This window comes from Miscanthus floridulus, chromosome 4, assembly GCF_019320115.1.
Source record: "Miscanthus floridulus cultivar M001 chromosome 4, ASM1932011v1, whole genome shotgun sequence".
Taxonomy (NCBI): Eukaryota; Viridiplantae; Streptophyta; class Magnoliopsida; order Poales; family Poaceae; genus Miscanthus; species Miscanthus floridulus.
In genome coordinates, this window is record NC_089583.1 from 37,521,045 (window position 1) to 37,539,000 (window position 17,956).

Here is a 17,956-nt window from a genome sequence, read left to right on the forward strand (position 1 = left end):
AGAGGAGCTGATGGGTGGAGCATATATATATAGCCGAGAGGGGCAGAGGGAGGAGGAGGCTTTGCATTCACGGTTTTGCATGGGCCCGTCTTGGGGATTTGGGGCCCGTCCCGTCCCGTCCGGCCCGTGACTGAATCCGCGCGCGAGAGCGAGAGAGATAGCATGAGGTGCAGAAGCGGCCAATGAGGACCCTATCTGAATCTCCACCAATCCACCCTTATCAGCGATACCTCAGCAGCCCCCTCGCTCGCTATCATTCTCCTTCCCTCCGCTCCTCTCTGCTCTGCTCTGCTGCTCACCTCCCAGCTGGGCTCCCGCCTCGCTCCCTGCAGCTCTATCCTCTCGCTCTCGTTCTTTCGTTCCATCTACAACCTTCTCTCTCTCTCTAGCTTATCCCGATAATGGCAACCTCCAGCAGCACCGCTTAGCTAGCTGTGCCCGCTCTACACAACATACACGTCCGCTGTTCGGTGTCGGTGCTCGCTCGTACAACTACACTTTGCGCAGCCTTCAGCGAGGTCGTCCAGCAAACACACAGGGTTCTGAAGAGCAGCAGCAGCAGCTGGGCGCCAGCCCACTGGTAAATTCTTGTGCCTTGTCTTGTTTCTTTGGCGGCGGCGTCTCATGCGTCCATGCTCATGCTCAGCCACGCGGCATTTGGCTCTCTTCTCTTTATTGCTTCTGTGGTATCTATGATGACTGTGAACACTGAAACATGGAGCACGTACTGCTCTGCTGCTTCTCTCTCAGCGAATTGCTTGTTGCAATCTGATGCTGTGTGGTGTGTCCTGTCATGCCTGCCTGCCATTCAGAACTCTTGTTTTGTAAGAGGTAGCAAGTGTGTATGTATATCTTGAACGTTTCAGTACTAGTGTTGTTGCATACTAGGCTAGCTACTGCTTGTGTGAGAAAGGTGAATTATGAGCACCTCTGCTAGCGATGCCTAGCGTGGGCGTAAAATTATCATGAGGCCCAACCCGAACCCATCCCTGTTCTGTTCGTCGCAATATCTGTTTCTGCTCGGCAGGCGCTATCACTAGGTGTGAAATTTGGTACCAGAAAAACGAAGGCAAGCAGAGCTAGCTTTCTCTTGGTTCACAGGCTGCGCTGCTCCGTGAAAAACCTTATCCCTTCATTTTCTAGTTGGCATTAACACAACTAACTTTCTGAATTACTCCTTCCAGCTCCAGTATACATACATATATACTTTTGTGCAGCACAAGCTAAGTCAGTCATCTCTCATCCGGTCGTGGTAGGGGCCGCCGGGGGTCAGAGTTCCAAAACTGTTGCTTACTCTTCTTTCTTACACCATTTATCGGTATTTTTTCTGGTCAGTATTCGTGGCGTGGGCCGGGCAGATACATGTACACACGACCAGTGTTTCTCTGTCACGGCTAACTTTTACCATGAACACGGCATGCCCACATGTCAAGGACCCCTAATTTGTCCTCACCGTGCTTTTCCGTCCCTGTAACCATTTCTTGACGCTCGCTCCCTTTTTACAGAACATGTGCCACACGCATGTTTCTTCTGAATAGCGGTGTGAAAACATGTACCTGCTGTGCCTTGTGCTGTGGTGATGGGCTCACGGCGTGTTACATGCAGATACATTACTAATACTCTAATAGCACCGCCTTTTGCTAACAATCATACCATCATCATATCACTATGATGCCATCATATGGTACTAATAACTAGGATATAGCAAGGAAGGAAAGCGAGTGCCTTTTCTTTTCGGTTGTTTGGCGGCCATGATGGTTGCTAAGCAATGAGCATGCGACTAAAGGTTGCATTTTTAATCCGCTCTGAAATACTAAGACAGAAAGGCGGTGTGTCGTTCCATATTTTTCTCAGCATTTGATGGAACATAGAAAGGTTGGAAGAAGCGTGTTAAATAATCAAGGTGTATCTAGTGAAAGTGAATCAGATCTTGCTGCATGCCCCATGCACTAGTATTACTCTTGTTTAAATCCAAGTGCTTGACGGCCATTCTATATCTAATTGTCTGTGTGCCAAACCTTCAGTTCAGACTTCAGAGCATGCAATTTAATTGTTTCGGTTTTGTTGCTGTTGCGCAGTTGGGCTGCTTGAGCTGAGCTTGCTCGCTCGCCGTTGGGCGCGTGCATGGCGCCCAAGAGCAAGCGTGGGAAGGGCAAGGGCGAGAAGAAGAAGAAAGATGAGAAAGGTGAGTGCTTTTCATCTTCACTATATAGTCTTAGTTTCCTCTTAGCCATTGTTTAATTTCCAGCTTATCATTTTGATTTCATCTTGTGATTGTTATAGTTCTCCCTGTCGCCATTGACATCAGTGTGAACCTCCCGGACCAGTCTCATGTCATTCTGAAGGTTTGGTTTCCGAGTCCTTGTCACACCATTCTAGTTGTTCAATCTCATTGCAGTTTTCTCATTCATTGTATTACATACGTACACACCCGAACAAGGCGGCGAATTATGTTTTCTATTGCAAATCACATATTGAAACTGCAAACTATAGTTTTATTACACTAAAACCAGTTTGGTCGTATTCATAGCATAGCTTTGCTCCATATTTGCCTGCTTCTTTGTTCAGGGGATTTCAACGGACAGGATCATCGATGTGAGGCGGCTGCTCTGCGTCAACACCGCCACGTGTGCCATCACAAACTACTCTCTCACACATGAGGTAAATGCCAAGTACAAGTAGTTATGGGGCAGCGGGCAGCAGCCAAAGTCAATTTGGGTTGGTGGAGAAAAAAAATGAGAAAGTTTCACAAGAAATATTAGAACACGCTGTTTTTTTCAACCTACGTGGTGTTACTATCTGCATCATGTTCATATACAGTAAGAGTGAAATGGTAGCTGAGTCACATTATCTTTGCTTTCAGTTATTTGTGTATTTCTGGTATTTCCAAATTGTATATACAGTGATTACTATTCATCTTATTTTGCTTCCTTGTAGATGCGTGATGGTGCCTTGAAGGATACCGCTGACATTGCTACACTGAAACCGTGCACGCTCACGTTGGTGGAAGGTATAAAAACCAAGATGCCCTCCATTCTACTGCATTAGTCTAAAAATCAATTATCATTTATCAAGAAATCTGATGATTTAATGTTTGACCAAATTTGTTTAAAAAAACTATAATTTATAATGTCAAATTGGTACCATTAGATTAATTATATAATATTATTTTACATTTAAGAAGTTATATCACAGAACTACATTTCATGTATCGTATTATCATAAAAGTACATGTGTATTGTCATAAAAAGTACAATAGTACATGTATAAGGAGTTGCATATTAGGAATACATATTGAATGTGCGCTAGTATCACAAATGTACAAATGTATACGTAGTATCCAATGTATCACAAAACTATAGGTTCTACTCATTTAAAATTCTTTAAAAAGTATAAACATAACCTTATTTTTTGTGATAAAATTACATTCTTTGATAGACACAGACACTTTTGTTTGAAAAATAAAAAAATCTAGAATTAAATGCTGCCATTTTTTATGTTTTGATTTCTTGAACTAGTATTCATATTAAAATAAATGAAAAAGTTTGAAGCTGTCAAAAGTTTTAACTGTTGGAAATGCCAAACACTAAAAATAATTTAGATATTTTTTAGAAAGTTTGAGTAGGTCCTTGTTTTTCCCATGATAAAATGTTTAAAAATAGCCAAAAACACCCATGTCTGAAAAAATAGAATAAAATCTCCCTGAGACCGTCACCGTTTCAAATTATAGATCATTTTGACTTTTTTAGATATATAACTTTTGCTATACATCTACACATATAATATATCAAGATATATAATAAAAATTATGTATCTAAAAATGCCAATACAACCTATAAGTTGAAATTGAGGGAGTACCTTTTTCCGGTTTCGATTTCTCGAAAATACCCTTTCATCAAAAGGAATTCTCGAAATAATAGTGCTAATAATAATTAATAATTAATAATTTTAAAAATGCAGAGGAGTACAGCGAGGAGAGCGCGGTCGAGCACGTCCGGCGTCTGCTGGACATCGTCGCCTGCACCACCTCCTTCGGCCCCGCGCCGCCACCTCCGCCGCCGCCGTCCCCCAAGGACGCCGATGGCGCCAAGGAGCCCTCCAGCTCCAGCGCCACCACCAAGGCCGCCGCATCCGCCTCCTCGGGCGGGCGCCGCACTGCCTCGCCGCCACCGGCGTCGCCGTCCTCCGCCGCCGCGAAGGAGTCGTCAGCCGCAAAGGAGGCAGCAGCCAAGGAGTCCGCGGCTGCGGCAGAGCTGGAGGCCGAGATGAGCGGCGCGTGCCCCCGCCTCGGCGCCTTCTATGAGTTCTTCTCACTCGCCAACCTCACGCCGCCACTCCAGTGTAAGTGGCAGCCTCTCGTTATCTGCAATCCGAAGCACGCATGGGTTATTGGAGTGAAGACGTCTAGCACCCACGATTTGTTGCATTTACGTAAAGTTCTTGATTAATTTCAGTTGTAAGGCGAGTGTTGCAGCCTCGACAGGAGGAGCAGCCTTCGGATGACCATCTGTTCTTTCTTGAGGTAAAATGGCTAATAAGTTGCATCTTCTTTTGGCTCATTTGTGCTAGAATGCTTCGTTTTTTTGTTCTGTGGCTGGTGGCCTTAATTAGAGAATCATCTGGTGCTTTTCAGGCAAAGCTTTGTAGTGGGAAATTCATTGTTATTGAAGCTCGACGAAAGGGATTCTTCAGTTTAGGAAAGCAGCGAGTCTTGTGCCATAACCTAGTCGATCTTCTGAGGCATCTTAGTAGACCATTTGATAATGTTAGTCTATCTCCCTGAACTTCTGGATTTTTTTCATTATTGGCTAATAGTATCTTGAATGCTGAAGATATTTGACCTTGTTATTTAGTGCCCACCTTTTAATTATTACTATTTTCTGAACCATAGCAAAACTGATTCATAATCCAAGGAGGATTTCAGGATCTCCTTCACTTTGATTAAAATGACTGATATCTGTTTGTGAAGAGTGTGTGTCTTTCTCAGTATCGAAATATACTCAACTGGCATAATTTTAGGTTTAGCATGATAAAACCTTTTGTGGGATTGCAAATCAAAAGCAATTCGTTTATGCCTAATGCTGTTTTAATAGTAATGTGGACATGCTGTTGCAGAAAGTAAATTCTACATCCGCGTTTCTTTTATGATAGTGTCATGAGAAATATTGGAATCACAGATTGCTAAAGTGCAACAGGAGTCATCTAATCACCGGCAATTATAAGTTGCAAGATTTTCCATCATACTTGATGTTTCATACTACTGCCAGTATGTTCCATGTTGCTAAATTCTTTCATTATGTCTAACTTTATGTCTATCCTTTTTGTTGTTTGGATATGTTTTAGGCTTATGAAGATCTTATGAAGGCATTTTTGGAACGAAACAAGGTTTGCTATTACCTCATTCGTTTTCGATGTTGGAAATTATCAGGGGTGGAGCTAGAATTATCCCAAGCATAGGGCTAGTAGTGCCGTCTTAGCCTTTATCGCTCTAATCTATTGATTCTCAGAGTATTTTGGTTTAGCATTCTAGTTCTATGCCTAGGGCTAGAGCCCTAGGCCGAAGCTGCTGTAGGCCTTCACCCGTGTAAAGTATTCACATTAGTTCTATTAGAATTATGTTATATGATCAGGCATGCATTATAATAGTATGGTTGATTTGAAACAGAACTAGTTAAATGTTAATGTACTTGTACTTCAAGTAGAAAATAAAAATTTTGGTTGTGTTCTCTTCTGGGAATACCTTTTCTACTCGTATAGATATGCTCATGTACCTTCATAACCTGTTTCAACAATATTGGTTGCATATAGTGCTTTCTGCTTTTGTTGAAGCACCTTAATTCAGCACTCATGTATTGCAAAAGTGTTGAATCTTCATGGATAAGTCCAGTTTTCTGGTACCCAAGTACTTCTTTCCAAATTATAGGTTGTTTTGGCTTTTCTAGATACATAATTTTTGCTATGTATCTAGACATAGCTTTATCTCTAGAAAAGCCAAAACAACCAATAATTTGGGCCGGAGTGAGTACATTGAGCTATGCTGCATCTTTGTTTGATAAATCTTTCTCCTATTCCATTGTTATGTCCTTAACCTAGTTGGTGTCTTTCTTACATTGCAGTTTGGCATTTTTTTGATATAAACCTTTCTCCTATTCGATTGTCATGTCCTTACCTAGTTGGTGTCGCTCTTACATTGCAGTTTGGAAATTTTCCTTATGGGTTTCGTGCAAATACATGGCTTGTTCCTCCAATTGCTGCCCAGTCACCATCAACATTTCCTCCTCTTCCTGCTGAGGATGAAACATGGGGAGGCAGTGGAGGTGGTTGGGGGAGGGATGGAAAGAGCGACATGGTGCCATGGGCAGATGAATTTCTCTATCTCACATCCATGGCTTGCAAAACTGCTGAGGAGAGGGAACTCCGTGACAGGAGAGCATTCCTACTTCACAGCCTCTTTGTAGATGTTGCTATCTTTCGGGCTATTGCAGCAGTAAGGCATGTAATGGAAAGTACAGAGTTATCGGCATCAACCAAGATAGACGAAGTTTTGTATTCTGAGACAGTGGGAAATTTTAGCATCACTCTCACAAGAGATTCTTCAGATGCAAGCTGCAAGTTGGACACTAAGATAGATGGAAACAGAGCCACAGGAATGGACTCTAAGAATCTTGCGGAAAGGAACCTTTTGAAAGGAATAACTGCGGATGAAAACACAGCTGCCCATGTAAGGGTTCTAAATTAAGGTTGCATTGTTCATATTCTGCACAAACTATAGTAATTTATTATTTTTCTCTCTAATGTTGCAGGATGTTGACAGTTTGGGCATTATCAACCTTAGATATTTTGGGTATGTTGCAGTAGCAAAGGTGGACAATATCGACAAAACCAAAGTAAACTCTTCTATCAAGCCTATGAATATCGCAGATCAACCTGAAGGGGGTGCACATGCATTGAACATTAACAGGTTAATAACAAGAGTACAGCAATGCTTCTATGTTATTCTCTAGATTTTATTTGTGCTTCATCCTGTCTTTTGTTGATGAACTGCTCATTTATTTAGTTTGAGGATGCTCCTTAATGAAGCCACTTCTACTGGGGAGAAGAAGATATCAAACCTTTTACAAAATCATAGGCAGGAAGAACTAATTGCGGCACAAACTTTTGTTGAGAAGTTATTGAAGGAAAGTCTTCAAAAGCTTGAGGAAGAGGAAAATGTAAAAGAGTCATTTATGAGATGGGAACTTGGTGCCTGCTGGGTTCAGCATTTGCAGGATCAGAAAAATTCTGATAAGGATAAAAAGCAAGGTGGTGAGAAGGATAAGAAGAAAACAGTGGACAAATCTAAAGAACCAAAGATTGAAGGGCTAGGAAAGCCTCTCAAAGCTCTTAAGAATGCGAAAAATGTTAATTCTGCTGACCTGGGTTCCTCATTGGGGCCCAAAAGCTCTGCAGAAAGCCAGAAAGACAAGCCATCAGATGTTGAATTGCCTCAAGGAGAGTCTAGTGCTTCTGAGAATGAAAACCTGCTGAAGGATTTATTACCAGAATCTGCTTTTACAAGGTTGAAAGAATCTGAAACTGGGCTCCACCAGAAGGTGATGCATCTCTTTTCAATACAACTGAAAAGTCAACTTAGCTTTATTTGTGTTGTGTTTAACTGATGAATAGTAAAACAGTCTTTGTTGTACAAATGTTCATTTCTTTATAATTCTCCATGAAGACTGTAGAGTAACCTTGTTTGTTGTACAGTCACCACCTGAGTTGATTGAGATGGCTCTGAAGTACTACGATGAAGTTGCACTTCCTAAGCTGGTATGTATCGATATCTGAGATTATGAGTTTTATGACAAACCCAGGGGAGCATCTTCTCCTGTGGTCAAGTTTTTAATGGCATTATGAGTGATAGATTTCCATGTGGCATTTTTTTTTTCGAGTCAGAAGCCTAATAACTAATCAAAGAAAATATTCAGGTTGCTGATTTTGGTTCTCTGGAACTTTCACCTGTTGACGGTAGGACTTTGACTGATTTCATGCATACCAGAGGCCTACAGATGCGCTCTCTAGGACGAGTTGTAAGTTTCAAATTCTGGTTTACATTTGATAGAATGAATGCCTTTCTTTCCAATTTCTTTGTAAATGCTGACTAGATAACTATCGGTATAGGTCAAGCTTTCAGAGAAGCTTTCACATGTTCAGTCCTTATGTGTGCATGAGATGATAGTGCGTGCTTTCAAGCATATCGTCCGCTCTGTGATTTCTGCTATTTCAGACATGCGACAATTAGCACTAACAATAGCTGCAGCGTTGAACTTACTGCTTGGTGTTCCTGAATCTGATGTCTCTGGAAGTTCTCCTAATGTACATCCCCTAGTATGGAGATGGCTGGTGACCTTCTTGAAAAGGAGATATGAATTTGAGCTCACGGAGAAACATTACCATGATGTGAGGAAATATGCTGTCCTTAGAGGACTATGCCATAAGGTAAAAGTTCATATTTTTTTTATCTTTTTTATTATAAAAATTTCATCCTGATGTGGTGTGCTCTAATTGAGGATAATCATTGCTTTTAGGTGGGCATTGAGTTGGCACCCGGAGATTTCATTATGGATTGCTCTTTCCCATTCCATAAGCAGGACATTATTAGCCTGGTACCTGTACATAAGGTAAAGTTTGCAAGATAGGGTTATTATCCTTCTGAAATTAATTTGGTTCATCATATGTAATCAGATATATGGTTTCTGTGATGAAATGTACATCAGTCATGATCTCCAGTAGTTTACAGCTTTTTATATTTATCAATATTTTGTTAGCCTTAACAGGAAATGACATAAAAATGCAACTAACTTGATTTTTCCATAATATGCAGCAAGTTGCATGCTCATCTGCAGATGGTAGGCAACTGCTAGAATCCTCTAAAACTGCCCTTGACAAGGGTAAACTTGAAGATGCTGTCAATTATGGGACCAAGGTATCTTTCTAAAATCACGTGTAAATGTCACATCTTTTTTTCATATAATATTCATTGATTTCTATTTTTCTCTACGACAATACAGGCTCTTTCCAAGCTCATAACTGTATGTGGTCCCTACCACCGAATGACAGCTGGAGCTTATAGTCTGCTAGCTGTTGTTTTGTACCATACTGGTGATTTTAATCAGGTATATTGTGTTGCAGCTGTAAATAAATCAGATCATTTGATAAATTGCTAAACATTTTCAGACAATTCTAGGTGGCTACAACTAAACATGGTTCAAAACAATGATTATATATGCTTACACAATATGTTAAAGGATTAAAGTAATCATAGCACTAAAAGACATATGATACATTTTTAGAAAATAAAATAAATATGATATCTTTTAAGGAGAAATTGTGTTACATGTGTATGGTGAAACAAAGTACCAGAGAGCATGTGATGACTAATCAATTGATGATTTTAAGGCCAACGTTCCTGTAGATAATAAGCTTTGTGACAGTGTCTGTTCTAGCTTTTGACATGTTAAAAAAAAATACTGCAGGCTACTATTTATCAGCAAAAGGCCCTAGACATCAACGAGAGGGAACTTGGACTTGACCACCCTGATACTATGAAGAGCTATGGAGACCTTGCTGTGTTCTACTACCGTCTGCAACATACAGAATTGGCCCTAAAGTAAAGGCACATTTATAGCATTCTTTCATTTTCTGTTTCATGAATATCATCTATAGTTTCATAATAATAGCCTAAAGGACAACAATAGTCCTTTTAGGTCTTAGCTAAGTTAATACCTTATCTCTCACTATCTTCAAGATCTAGATTGGCGTTAGTATTCTATCTAGTTTATTCATATGGTGTTAATGATATTTGGCAAGAGACAAAATGAAACATATTTGTTATTTCTGTCAAGCATGCATTGATTTGTTTCTGTTACTCAGTCTAGATTTTTTATTCAAAAAATTGTCACATGTTCAAAAAATTTGTTATTTCTCCCATGTCGCAGATGATGATTCCTTTACAAATATGTTAATCTACAAACATCTGTTGTTGTTGTTGTTTTTAATTTTTTAGGAAAGGATAAAGAGAAGTGTCATTTTTTTATTCTACCAATTTTTTTGTTTAGTAGGTCATTGTTTTTTCTTTATGATCTTTGTCTATCAGGTTATATCTTATGTTCTGCTAAGCTCAAATATTTGAAAATGAAAGGATTTTTTAAAACATAAGTGGATTGTACTTGTTTGTTTGATAGTCCTTGTTGAATGTACAGTTCTGATGGTTTAAATTAACTGCAACAGTATCTGCAAATATTAACAATTGGTGTGAATTAGGTATGTCAAGCGTGCGCTATATCTTCTGCATCTTACGTGCGGGCCATCTCATCCAAATACAGCTGCTACATATATCAATGTAGCTATGATGGAAGAAGGATTGGGCAATGTGCATGTAGCTCTAAGATACTTGCACAAAGCTTTAAAATGCAACCAGAAATTGCTTGGGCCTGATCATATACAGGTAATAATTATAATATGATGTTTCCTTCTTGCAATGCCATGCTTAATATACTTGGCATATAGTTTTTGATTGATTCACAACTTTCAGTTGATCTATTTTCTGTTATCTGTAGACTGCTGCCAGCTACCATGCTATAGCCATAGCTCTCTCATTGATGGAAGCATATTCCTTGAGTGTTCAGCATGAGCAAACAACCTTGCAAATCCTTCGTGCAAAGCTTGGACCAGATGACCTACGAACTCAGGTATGCGTTCTTGAAATATGATTGTTACAACAACAACAACAAAGCATGTCAGTCCCAAGCAAGTTGGGGTAGGCTAGAGTTGAGACCCACCAAGAGCCCCTAGTCATGGTTCAGGCACTCCTATTCAAACATAGATCTCTAGGTATATCCTAAACTTTCAAATCTCTTTTTATTGCCTCTCTCTATGTCAATTTCAGTCTACCTCTACCTCTCCTCACATTATTAGCTTGGCTTAGGACTCCACAATGCACTGGTGCCTCTGAATGTCTCCTTTGGACATGGCTAAACCACCTCAATCGATGTTGGAAAAGCTTTTCTTCAATTGGTGCTAGGCGGTCACGTATATCATCGTTCCTAACTCGGTCCATTCTTGTGTGACCACAAATCCATCGCAACATACGCATTTCTACAACACTCAGTTGTTGAACATGACGAATCTTTGTAGGCCAACATTCTGCTCCATACAACGTAGCGGGTATAATCGTTGTTCTATAAAACTTGCCTTTTAGCTTTTATGGTGCCCTCTTGTCACAAAGAATGTCAGAAGCTTGTCGCCACTTGATCCACCCTGCTTTGATTCTATGGCTAACGTCTGCATCAATATCTCCATCTCTCTGTAACATCGATCCTAGATAACGAAAGGTCTCCTTAGGCACTACTTGGCCTTCCAAACTCACATCTCCCTCCTCCCATGCAAAAAGTACTGCCTACAATTAGAGGTCATTTTTAAATGCATGTAGTCAAAACAACGCTTCACTACTTGTATTAACTTAATAATGAAATTGATCAGATAAGAATAATGTCACTATATAGCCATCAGAAGTACCTCCAAAAACTCTGCACTAATGGAATTACTCCCTTAAACTGTCCTTTATACTCCACAGGAATATAGGTAGACAACTTGGTTGTCCTTCAGATATTCCAAGTTTCCCACTAGAAATGATGCTTTTGTTCATGAGAGTGGTAGAATCATTTATAGCTAACCACAAGCAGAAGAAAAATATGAAAAGCTCAATAAAATTGCACCACTAATTATATATGGGGATGTTTCAAATGTATAACCAAAAGGCAACTGAGGTGAGTTGCATATTACTATACAGATTTATAGTCATTAGTCAAAATGTACATTACAGAGCATTTCATTGTCCAAAATGACACATGTGTAGTTTTTTTTTCAAGAACTGCCAGTTCCTTTATTTTGTGAAGAAAACATTCCCTTCTTTGTGACATATAAAACGAAAAGTTTGACCACCTAGGAGGAACTAGGTGGCTTTATATTAAGGAGAAATAGGCACCCAGATTTGCCTAGACAAGGACTCGGGGGCATTCATAACCTTTTAGCCTTTTCTGAATGCAGGATGCTGCTGCTTGGCTTGAATACTTTGAGTCAAAAGTAATTGAGCAACAAGAGGCTGCACGGAATGGAACTCGGAAACCTGACGCATCAATAGCTAGTAAAGGACACCTAAGGTGAGACCTTAACTGGATATTTCTCACCAAAGCATATAATAAATCCTTGGATAAACTTCTGTTCTGCACTAGGCTAGTACACAAAAAACTTGTTCACTGCTATTTTGATGCCCCATTTTAGATAGATATTCAGATATTGTATTGACTTTTACTTTGGTCCAGTGTATCTGATCTTCTTGATTACATAAATCCTGACCAAGAGAGCAAGGGAAGAGATTCTGAATCTGGAAAAAGGAGATACTCAAGCATAAAGGTTGGTTACCTATATTTCTTTCTGCCTTAAATTTGTTTTCTGTCTAAGAATTTATTCACCCATACTCATTCTGTCAGGTTTTATCTCATTCAAATGAAAGTTCAAATGGAGCAAGCCCTGAGATATCTCCAAGACATTCAAATCTCATTATAGATGAGGAACAGCAAGTTACAGAGCCATCAAAAGATGACAGTACTAAAATTATTTCTGAAGCTGAGGTTAAACAGACTCCTGAATCATTTGAGCATCCAGCACCTTCTGAGCTACAACTAGATATAGCTGAGGTGAACATTAATGCACCTAAGGAAGTTATTGAAGTTGAAAATTCAGAACCTGAAGATGGTTGGCAGCCTGTTCAAAGACCTAAATCAGCTGGGGGTCCAGGAAAACAGATGAAGCATTATCGCCCAACCACCAGAAAGGTGTATGAACCTGATAGTCATGATCCAACATATACTTCACAATACAAGGCAAGGAATTCCTACTCAAATAACCGGTATTATTTCTTAAGGAAGAGAACAGTTGTACCTACAACATACACAGATCCTCAGCAGCATGTGAAAGTGCAGACATCTGGTGCCAGGTTTGGTCGCAAGATTTACAAGGCTGTGACCTATCGGGTTAAGCCAGGGACTGCAACCACGGAGGTGCTAGATACTTTTAAGAGTACAGAGCAGATGAGTGGTAAAGCAGAATCCCAGGTAACATACTCACAAGCACACAATCCTACCTCAACAGATCACAAAGAAAGTGAGTCACATGGAACTTTAGTTGCAAGTAGTGGAAATGCTCCATCATACAAAGATGTTGCATTAGCACGCCCTGGAACAATTGCCAAGACTCAAATACAGAAACCTAGAGATGATGTACCACAGAACCAACCATCACTTGGTCAGATTATTGCACAAGAAATGAAAGATTCTTTGGTTGATTCACTCCAAGTGGAGCAGGGACCTGTCTCTGCAAATACCAATAATTCCAAAGAAGAAACCAATGTGCTAGGAAAACTCCAGAAATTAGAAGAAACAAAATTCTCTGAAGGAGAACTGGAGATTGAGAATCTGGGCAAAGACAGGTTACAAGATTTGCCAATACCAAAGGCTGAGGAATCTGGAATTGGAAGTGAGCCTGTAAATAGTCCAAAAGATGCCAATGTGTTAAGTAACACAAGTCAAGAACTATCAAGTAGTAACAATGATGGTGCAGCCATTGAGTTTTCTGAGTCCACTGGATCTGTAAAAACTGAACAGACTGAGAAGTCTGATACGGAATTTTTTGAAGCTCTACCCCACAGTATAGAAAATATTTCAGTTTCAGCATCTACGACAAACGCAGGGAGTCTTGAAGGTGTTGGAAGTGAGAAGTCCAAGCCTAACTTAGTGCTAAGTAATATTGATTTGAGAGAGATGCCTAATAAGAAGCTATCTGCTTCTGCACCACCATTTAATCCATCTCCACCATCTGTACTTAGCCCCCTTTCTGGCAATGTTGGTCTCCCACCACCAGGTGCCATTCCAGGAGTAGGACCTTGGCCTGTGAATGTATCCCTGCATCCTGGTCATTCAACTATGGTACCAAGTGGTCCTCCTTTGTGCACTTCTCCTCATCATTTGTACCCTACTCCCCGATCTCGTAATCTCATGCATCCTGTGTCATTTATTTATCCACCATATAGTCAACCACAGGTGGTTCCAAGCACCACATTTCCCATGAACACTAACATTTTTCGGCCTAACCATTATGGATGGCAACCTTATATGGGCCCAGTGCCATCAGAATTTGTGCCAATGTCGTCATGGTCAAGTAGCCATACAGTTGACTTCATTCCCGCGCCACATGTTGTTGACCCTATTTCTCAATCTTTAGCAGATAAACATATTCAATCTGATGCAGCTGTTGTTAGTATAGGCCCTTCACTGGACAGTAATGCTGCAGTGGCCAAGGAGGAGATGGAGACTCCTGCAGTGGTAGTAAGTGGCAATTTGATAAGCAACAAACATGATGATCAAGATAAACAATTAAAGGATGCCATTAGAATTGAACTGAGTCCTGACATGCAAGAAGACAACAGGCATGATGAAGGTAGTTTCAGGATATATGTAAAGGGGAAAAGCCGTCGGAAACAAACTCTGAGAATCCCAATAAGTTTGCTTAACAAGACATATGGGTCACGCCCATTTAAGCTTGTCTATAACAAAGTAGTCAGAGAGAATGACATTTTCAGGCCTTCCTGTGTGTCATTTGCTGAAGTTGTTTCATCTGGCAACTAGGCTATGCAAATTCTAAAGCATCTAATATTGGCGTTAGTACCCAAGAGCAAATTGTCATGGATCTCCAACTGAAATGTACTAAAAAGAAGTTCTTATTTGGAAGGCAGCATTATTCTCATACCATATCCCAGGTAATGAGAAATTTGGTTCATAAACTTTCCCTGTTTATCCATAATATTCCATTCATTGATATGCTAGCTGTCAATATTTTTGCAGATATGAAATCCCATCACTCGAAACTATTCAAAAAGGATAAATGGTTTTTTTTTTTCATTTCAAATACGGTATGTTATCTTTGCAACAATTTCTTTGGTTATTTCATGTTTGACTCCTCTGTCTCTATTTGCTAGATCAGTTTTTATTGCAGTTCTAACTACTTCAATATTCTTCGAATCAGCTTACATAAATCTGAGCATTGTTAAATATTCTTCCAATCAGCATACATAAATATGAACATTGTTGTAGTGCCTTTGGAACTTCTGAAGAGTGATGTTTATCATTGACAGCATCTTTGTGTACTAGTTTTCGATGTTTTATGCTGTAAAATCAACCATATCATAGAGTTCTTTGGAGCAGAAAGCCCTTGCAGCATTGATCCATCAGGATTATTGGTACAGTAGTTCCAATTAGCATGTGAAACTTGAGGACATAATATGACTTAATTAACTCTGTAGAAACGAGATTTTATTTTGTAAATACAGTCGAAGAACATCATTTCAAATTGTTATGCTGCAAAGTAACAAGATCTTCACCTGTTTAGTATTGTCTCATTTTCTGATTCAATTGTAGAACTGTGATTCTACCCATTTTTGTATATATAGACAGCCTTCACCTTAAATTTAGTGTTAGGACTTAGGAGGCACCATATGCAGTTCCTTCTTATTTTACATTATTGACTTTTTTCTATTTTCGTGAGATAACTTTGACCACACTTTTTACACTTCAGTACTAATAAATTATAACAAAATTGACATGTTTGAAAGCATTTCAAAAGACAAATCTAGTCACATAGTTTATGTAGCCAATCTTGATCATTTAAACATATCACGGGTGACCACTGATTCTGGAGCATAAAAACTAATAGAACAAAACTAATATAGAACCTACATAGCATACAGTAAATCTCCTTTGAAAGTTTGAATTATCTATATTATGCTTCAAGTTTTTTTGGTGATTTGTTATACACTGTTAACCACTCTATTTACACCACATTACAGGTGTCGACAATCCTGTGTAGAGTTCAGAAGACTTGGAAAGAGTTTTGTGAGATCCAGAACTAATAGGAGATGGAAGTATTACGAATAATACTAGACTGTCTAGACAGGCTGATTTTTCTTCAATTTTGATAGATTAAGAGAAAGGAATCCTCTTCAATTTTTGGAGCTCACTTTTGGGTTTTTGAAACCTAGCGTTTAGATTTTGTTTTCTTTTTGTTGCGCTGCCGCATCTAATAATTGACTTGCCTTTTTGTTCTAAAAAAACTAACATTATTCTTTTTTATATAACAATAATACTGTCTATTCAGTAAAGCTTCTTGTTTGTGGATGCGATTTTCCCCCCACAAAACAAGAGGCAATTTGATATGATTAATCCATATATGTTGAATTTGAGGGCTTAGTGTCAGGTCTGTTGTGAAGTGCAAAACGCATGACTAACTGCCGTAGATATCGTCTTACATATTTTAGAGACTGATCCAATGCGACACCGACATGTTTCCATTTGGTTGGCATTTTTTCGATTTGGCAACTTTGTATCTTGTAGACTGACTGTGTTTCTAGGCGCCAGGCCAGCGACAGGCTTAGCGTGCCTAACCGTTTCTAACAGTTAAGTAATGCCATGCTAATAAAAAGGGAAATTCAGCACATCATGAAAAATTGATATTACATGCATTCATAAGTAATATAATCGCAATTTATCTTTGTCCATCACTACTTGGTCCATTTTCATACGTGCATCTGTCTCTGTACAGACAAAACTGGGCATTATATGCATTCATGAGTATATATAATACCGGAGTTTATCTTTCTCAATCTCTGATTTGTTTCATTTCCATACATACATCAAAAGCATTCTATGATGATTTAAAAAAAAAGGCATCTCCATGCGGAGAAAATCTAGACAAAACACTAGTAGCTATACTAGATGAGGTGGTGCAGCAACGCTAAATGGAGTTAGGCATTGCCTTTTTAAACAGAGAGACCGAATAAGAATACAGTTTTTAAGGATTATACGTGTCTATATGAGTGATCATATATGGTTTTGGTGATTTGGATGATAACACAAACATTAAGAATAACATGTGTATTGTCTTACACAAGTGGCATGAAGAAACGAAGAACAAATGAAGAAATCAACAAAGGAAGACTCCGTAAGGAAATTACACAAGACGAAGGGGAACTCGTAGCATTATATATCGCCACTGTTGAGGCAGAGTGGCTTCGTGAACTTCTTATGGATTTACCGATAGTAGAAAAACCTATACCGGCTATTTCTATGAACTGTGATAATCAAGGTGAACAGTTCTAAGGATAACATGAAGTCCACAAGGCATGTAAAGAAGCGGTTAAAATCTGTCAGAAAATTAAGAAACTCTGGTGTGATAGCGTTGGATTATGTCCATACGTCTAAAAATCTGGCAGAACAATTCACTAAGGGACTGTCACGTAATGTGATAGATAGTGCATCGAGTGAGATGGACTTGAGACCCATATAAAGTTTATCATGGTAGTAACATGTTCTATGTGATCGGAGATCCGGTGAAGTAAAATGGTAAAACAAGTCCGTGGTACACTATAAGGATAGATCCAACTTATAGCGGTTTGGCCCTTAGCAGCCCTGCACATGGAACATAGCCACATTTCTCATTCTAGAAATGTCGTTCTGAGAATAGTTTTCTTCCCATGGTACAAAACAATCTAAAAGTACCATAGCAGTGTCATACCATGTTCCTCGTTCCTCGCCCCTATCGTTTCGGGGACATAGCTTCTCAGGTTTGGTCACTTGCTATACTAGTAGTACCGTTCGTTACAACGCTTCCGACGATCCAGCGATGGAGTCGAGGAATGTTGGACAATTGGCTAAAGCTAGGCCGTTGGAAATTATCTACGGTCACTGTTCAGGAAACACACGACAAGTGATTTAGCCAAAGAGAAATACAACACGTCGAATAGTTGGACTTTGTCCAGCCAGCACATAGTGTTGTGGCACTGCTCAAATGAACAGGTCGGGCATTC

The 17,956-nt window shown here is 39.5% G+C and overlaps 1 protein-coding gene across 1 annotated transcript; it reads left to right on the plus strand.

Annotated features, from left to right (window-relative positions):
• Positions 1–256: 256 nt before the first annotated feature.
• On the plus strand, positions 257–16,313 carry LOC136549609 (protein REDUCED CHLOROPLAST COVERAGE 1-like). Its single transcript, XM_066540947.1, has 26 exons — positions 257–580; positions 2,079–2,185; positions 2,284–2,345; positions 2,569–2,661; positions 2,938–3,010; positions 3,961–4,341; positions 4,455–4,522; positions 4,634–4,765; positions 5,344–5,385; positions 6,197–6,721; positions 6,804–6,961; positions 7,058–7,592; positions 7,747–7,809; positions 7,968–8,069; positions 8,161–8,478; positions 8,568–8,660; positions 8,864–8,965; positions 9,051–9,155; positions 9,516–9,649; positions 10,303–10,486; positions 10,599–10,730; positions 12,088–12,200; positions 12,363–12,453; positions 12,531–14,854; positions 14,940–15,007; positions 15,941–16,313. Exons 2-24 carry the CDS (start codon positions 2,125–2,127, stop codon positions 14,721–14,723), a joined length of 5,760 nt encoding a protein of 1,919 aa, XP_066397044.1. The 5' UTR covers positions 257–580; positions 2,079–2,124; the 3' UTR covers positions 14,724–14,854; positions 14,940–15,007; positions 15,941–16,313.
• The last annotated feature ends 1,643 nt before the right edge of the window (positions 16,314–17,956 follow it).

Excerpts from the sequence above, each read along its gene's own strand:
- LOC136549609 (XM_066540947.1), top strand. The coding sequence starts at position 2,125 with ATGGCGCCCAAGAGCAAGCGTGGGAAGGGCAAGGGCGAGAAGAAGAAG. Across the intron at positions 2,346-2,568 it reads AGTCTCATGTCATTCTGAAG|GGGATTTCAACGGACAGGAT; the intron begins GTTTGGTTTCCG and ends TTCTTTGTTCAG. Across the intron at positions 3,011-3,960 it reads CACGCTCACGTTGGTGGAAG|AGGAGTACAGCGAGGAGAGC; the intron begins GTATAAAAACCA and ends TTAAAAATGCAG.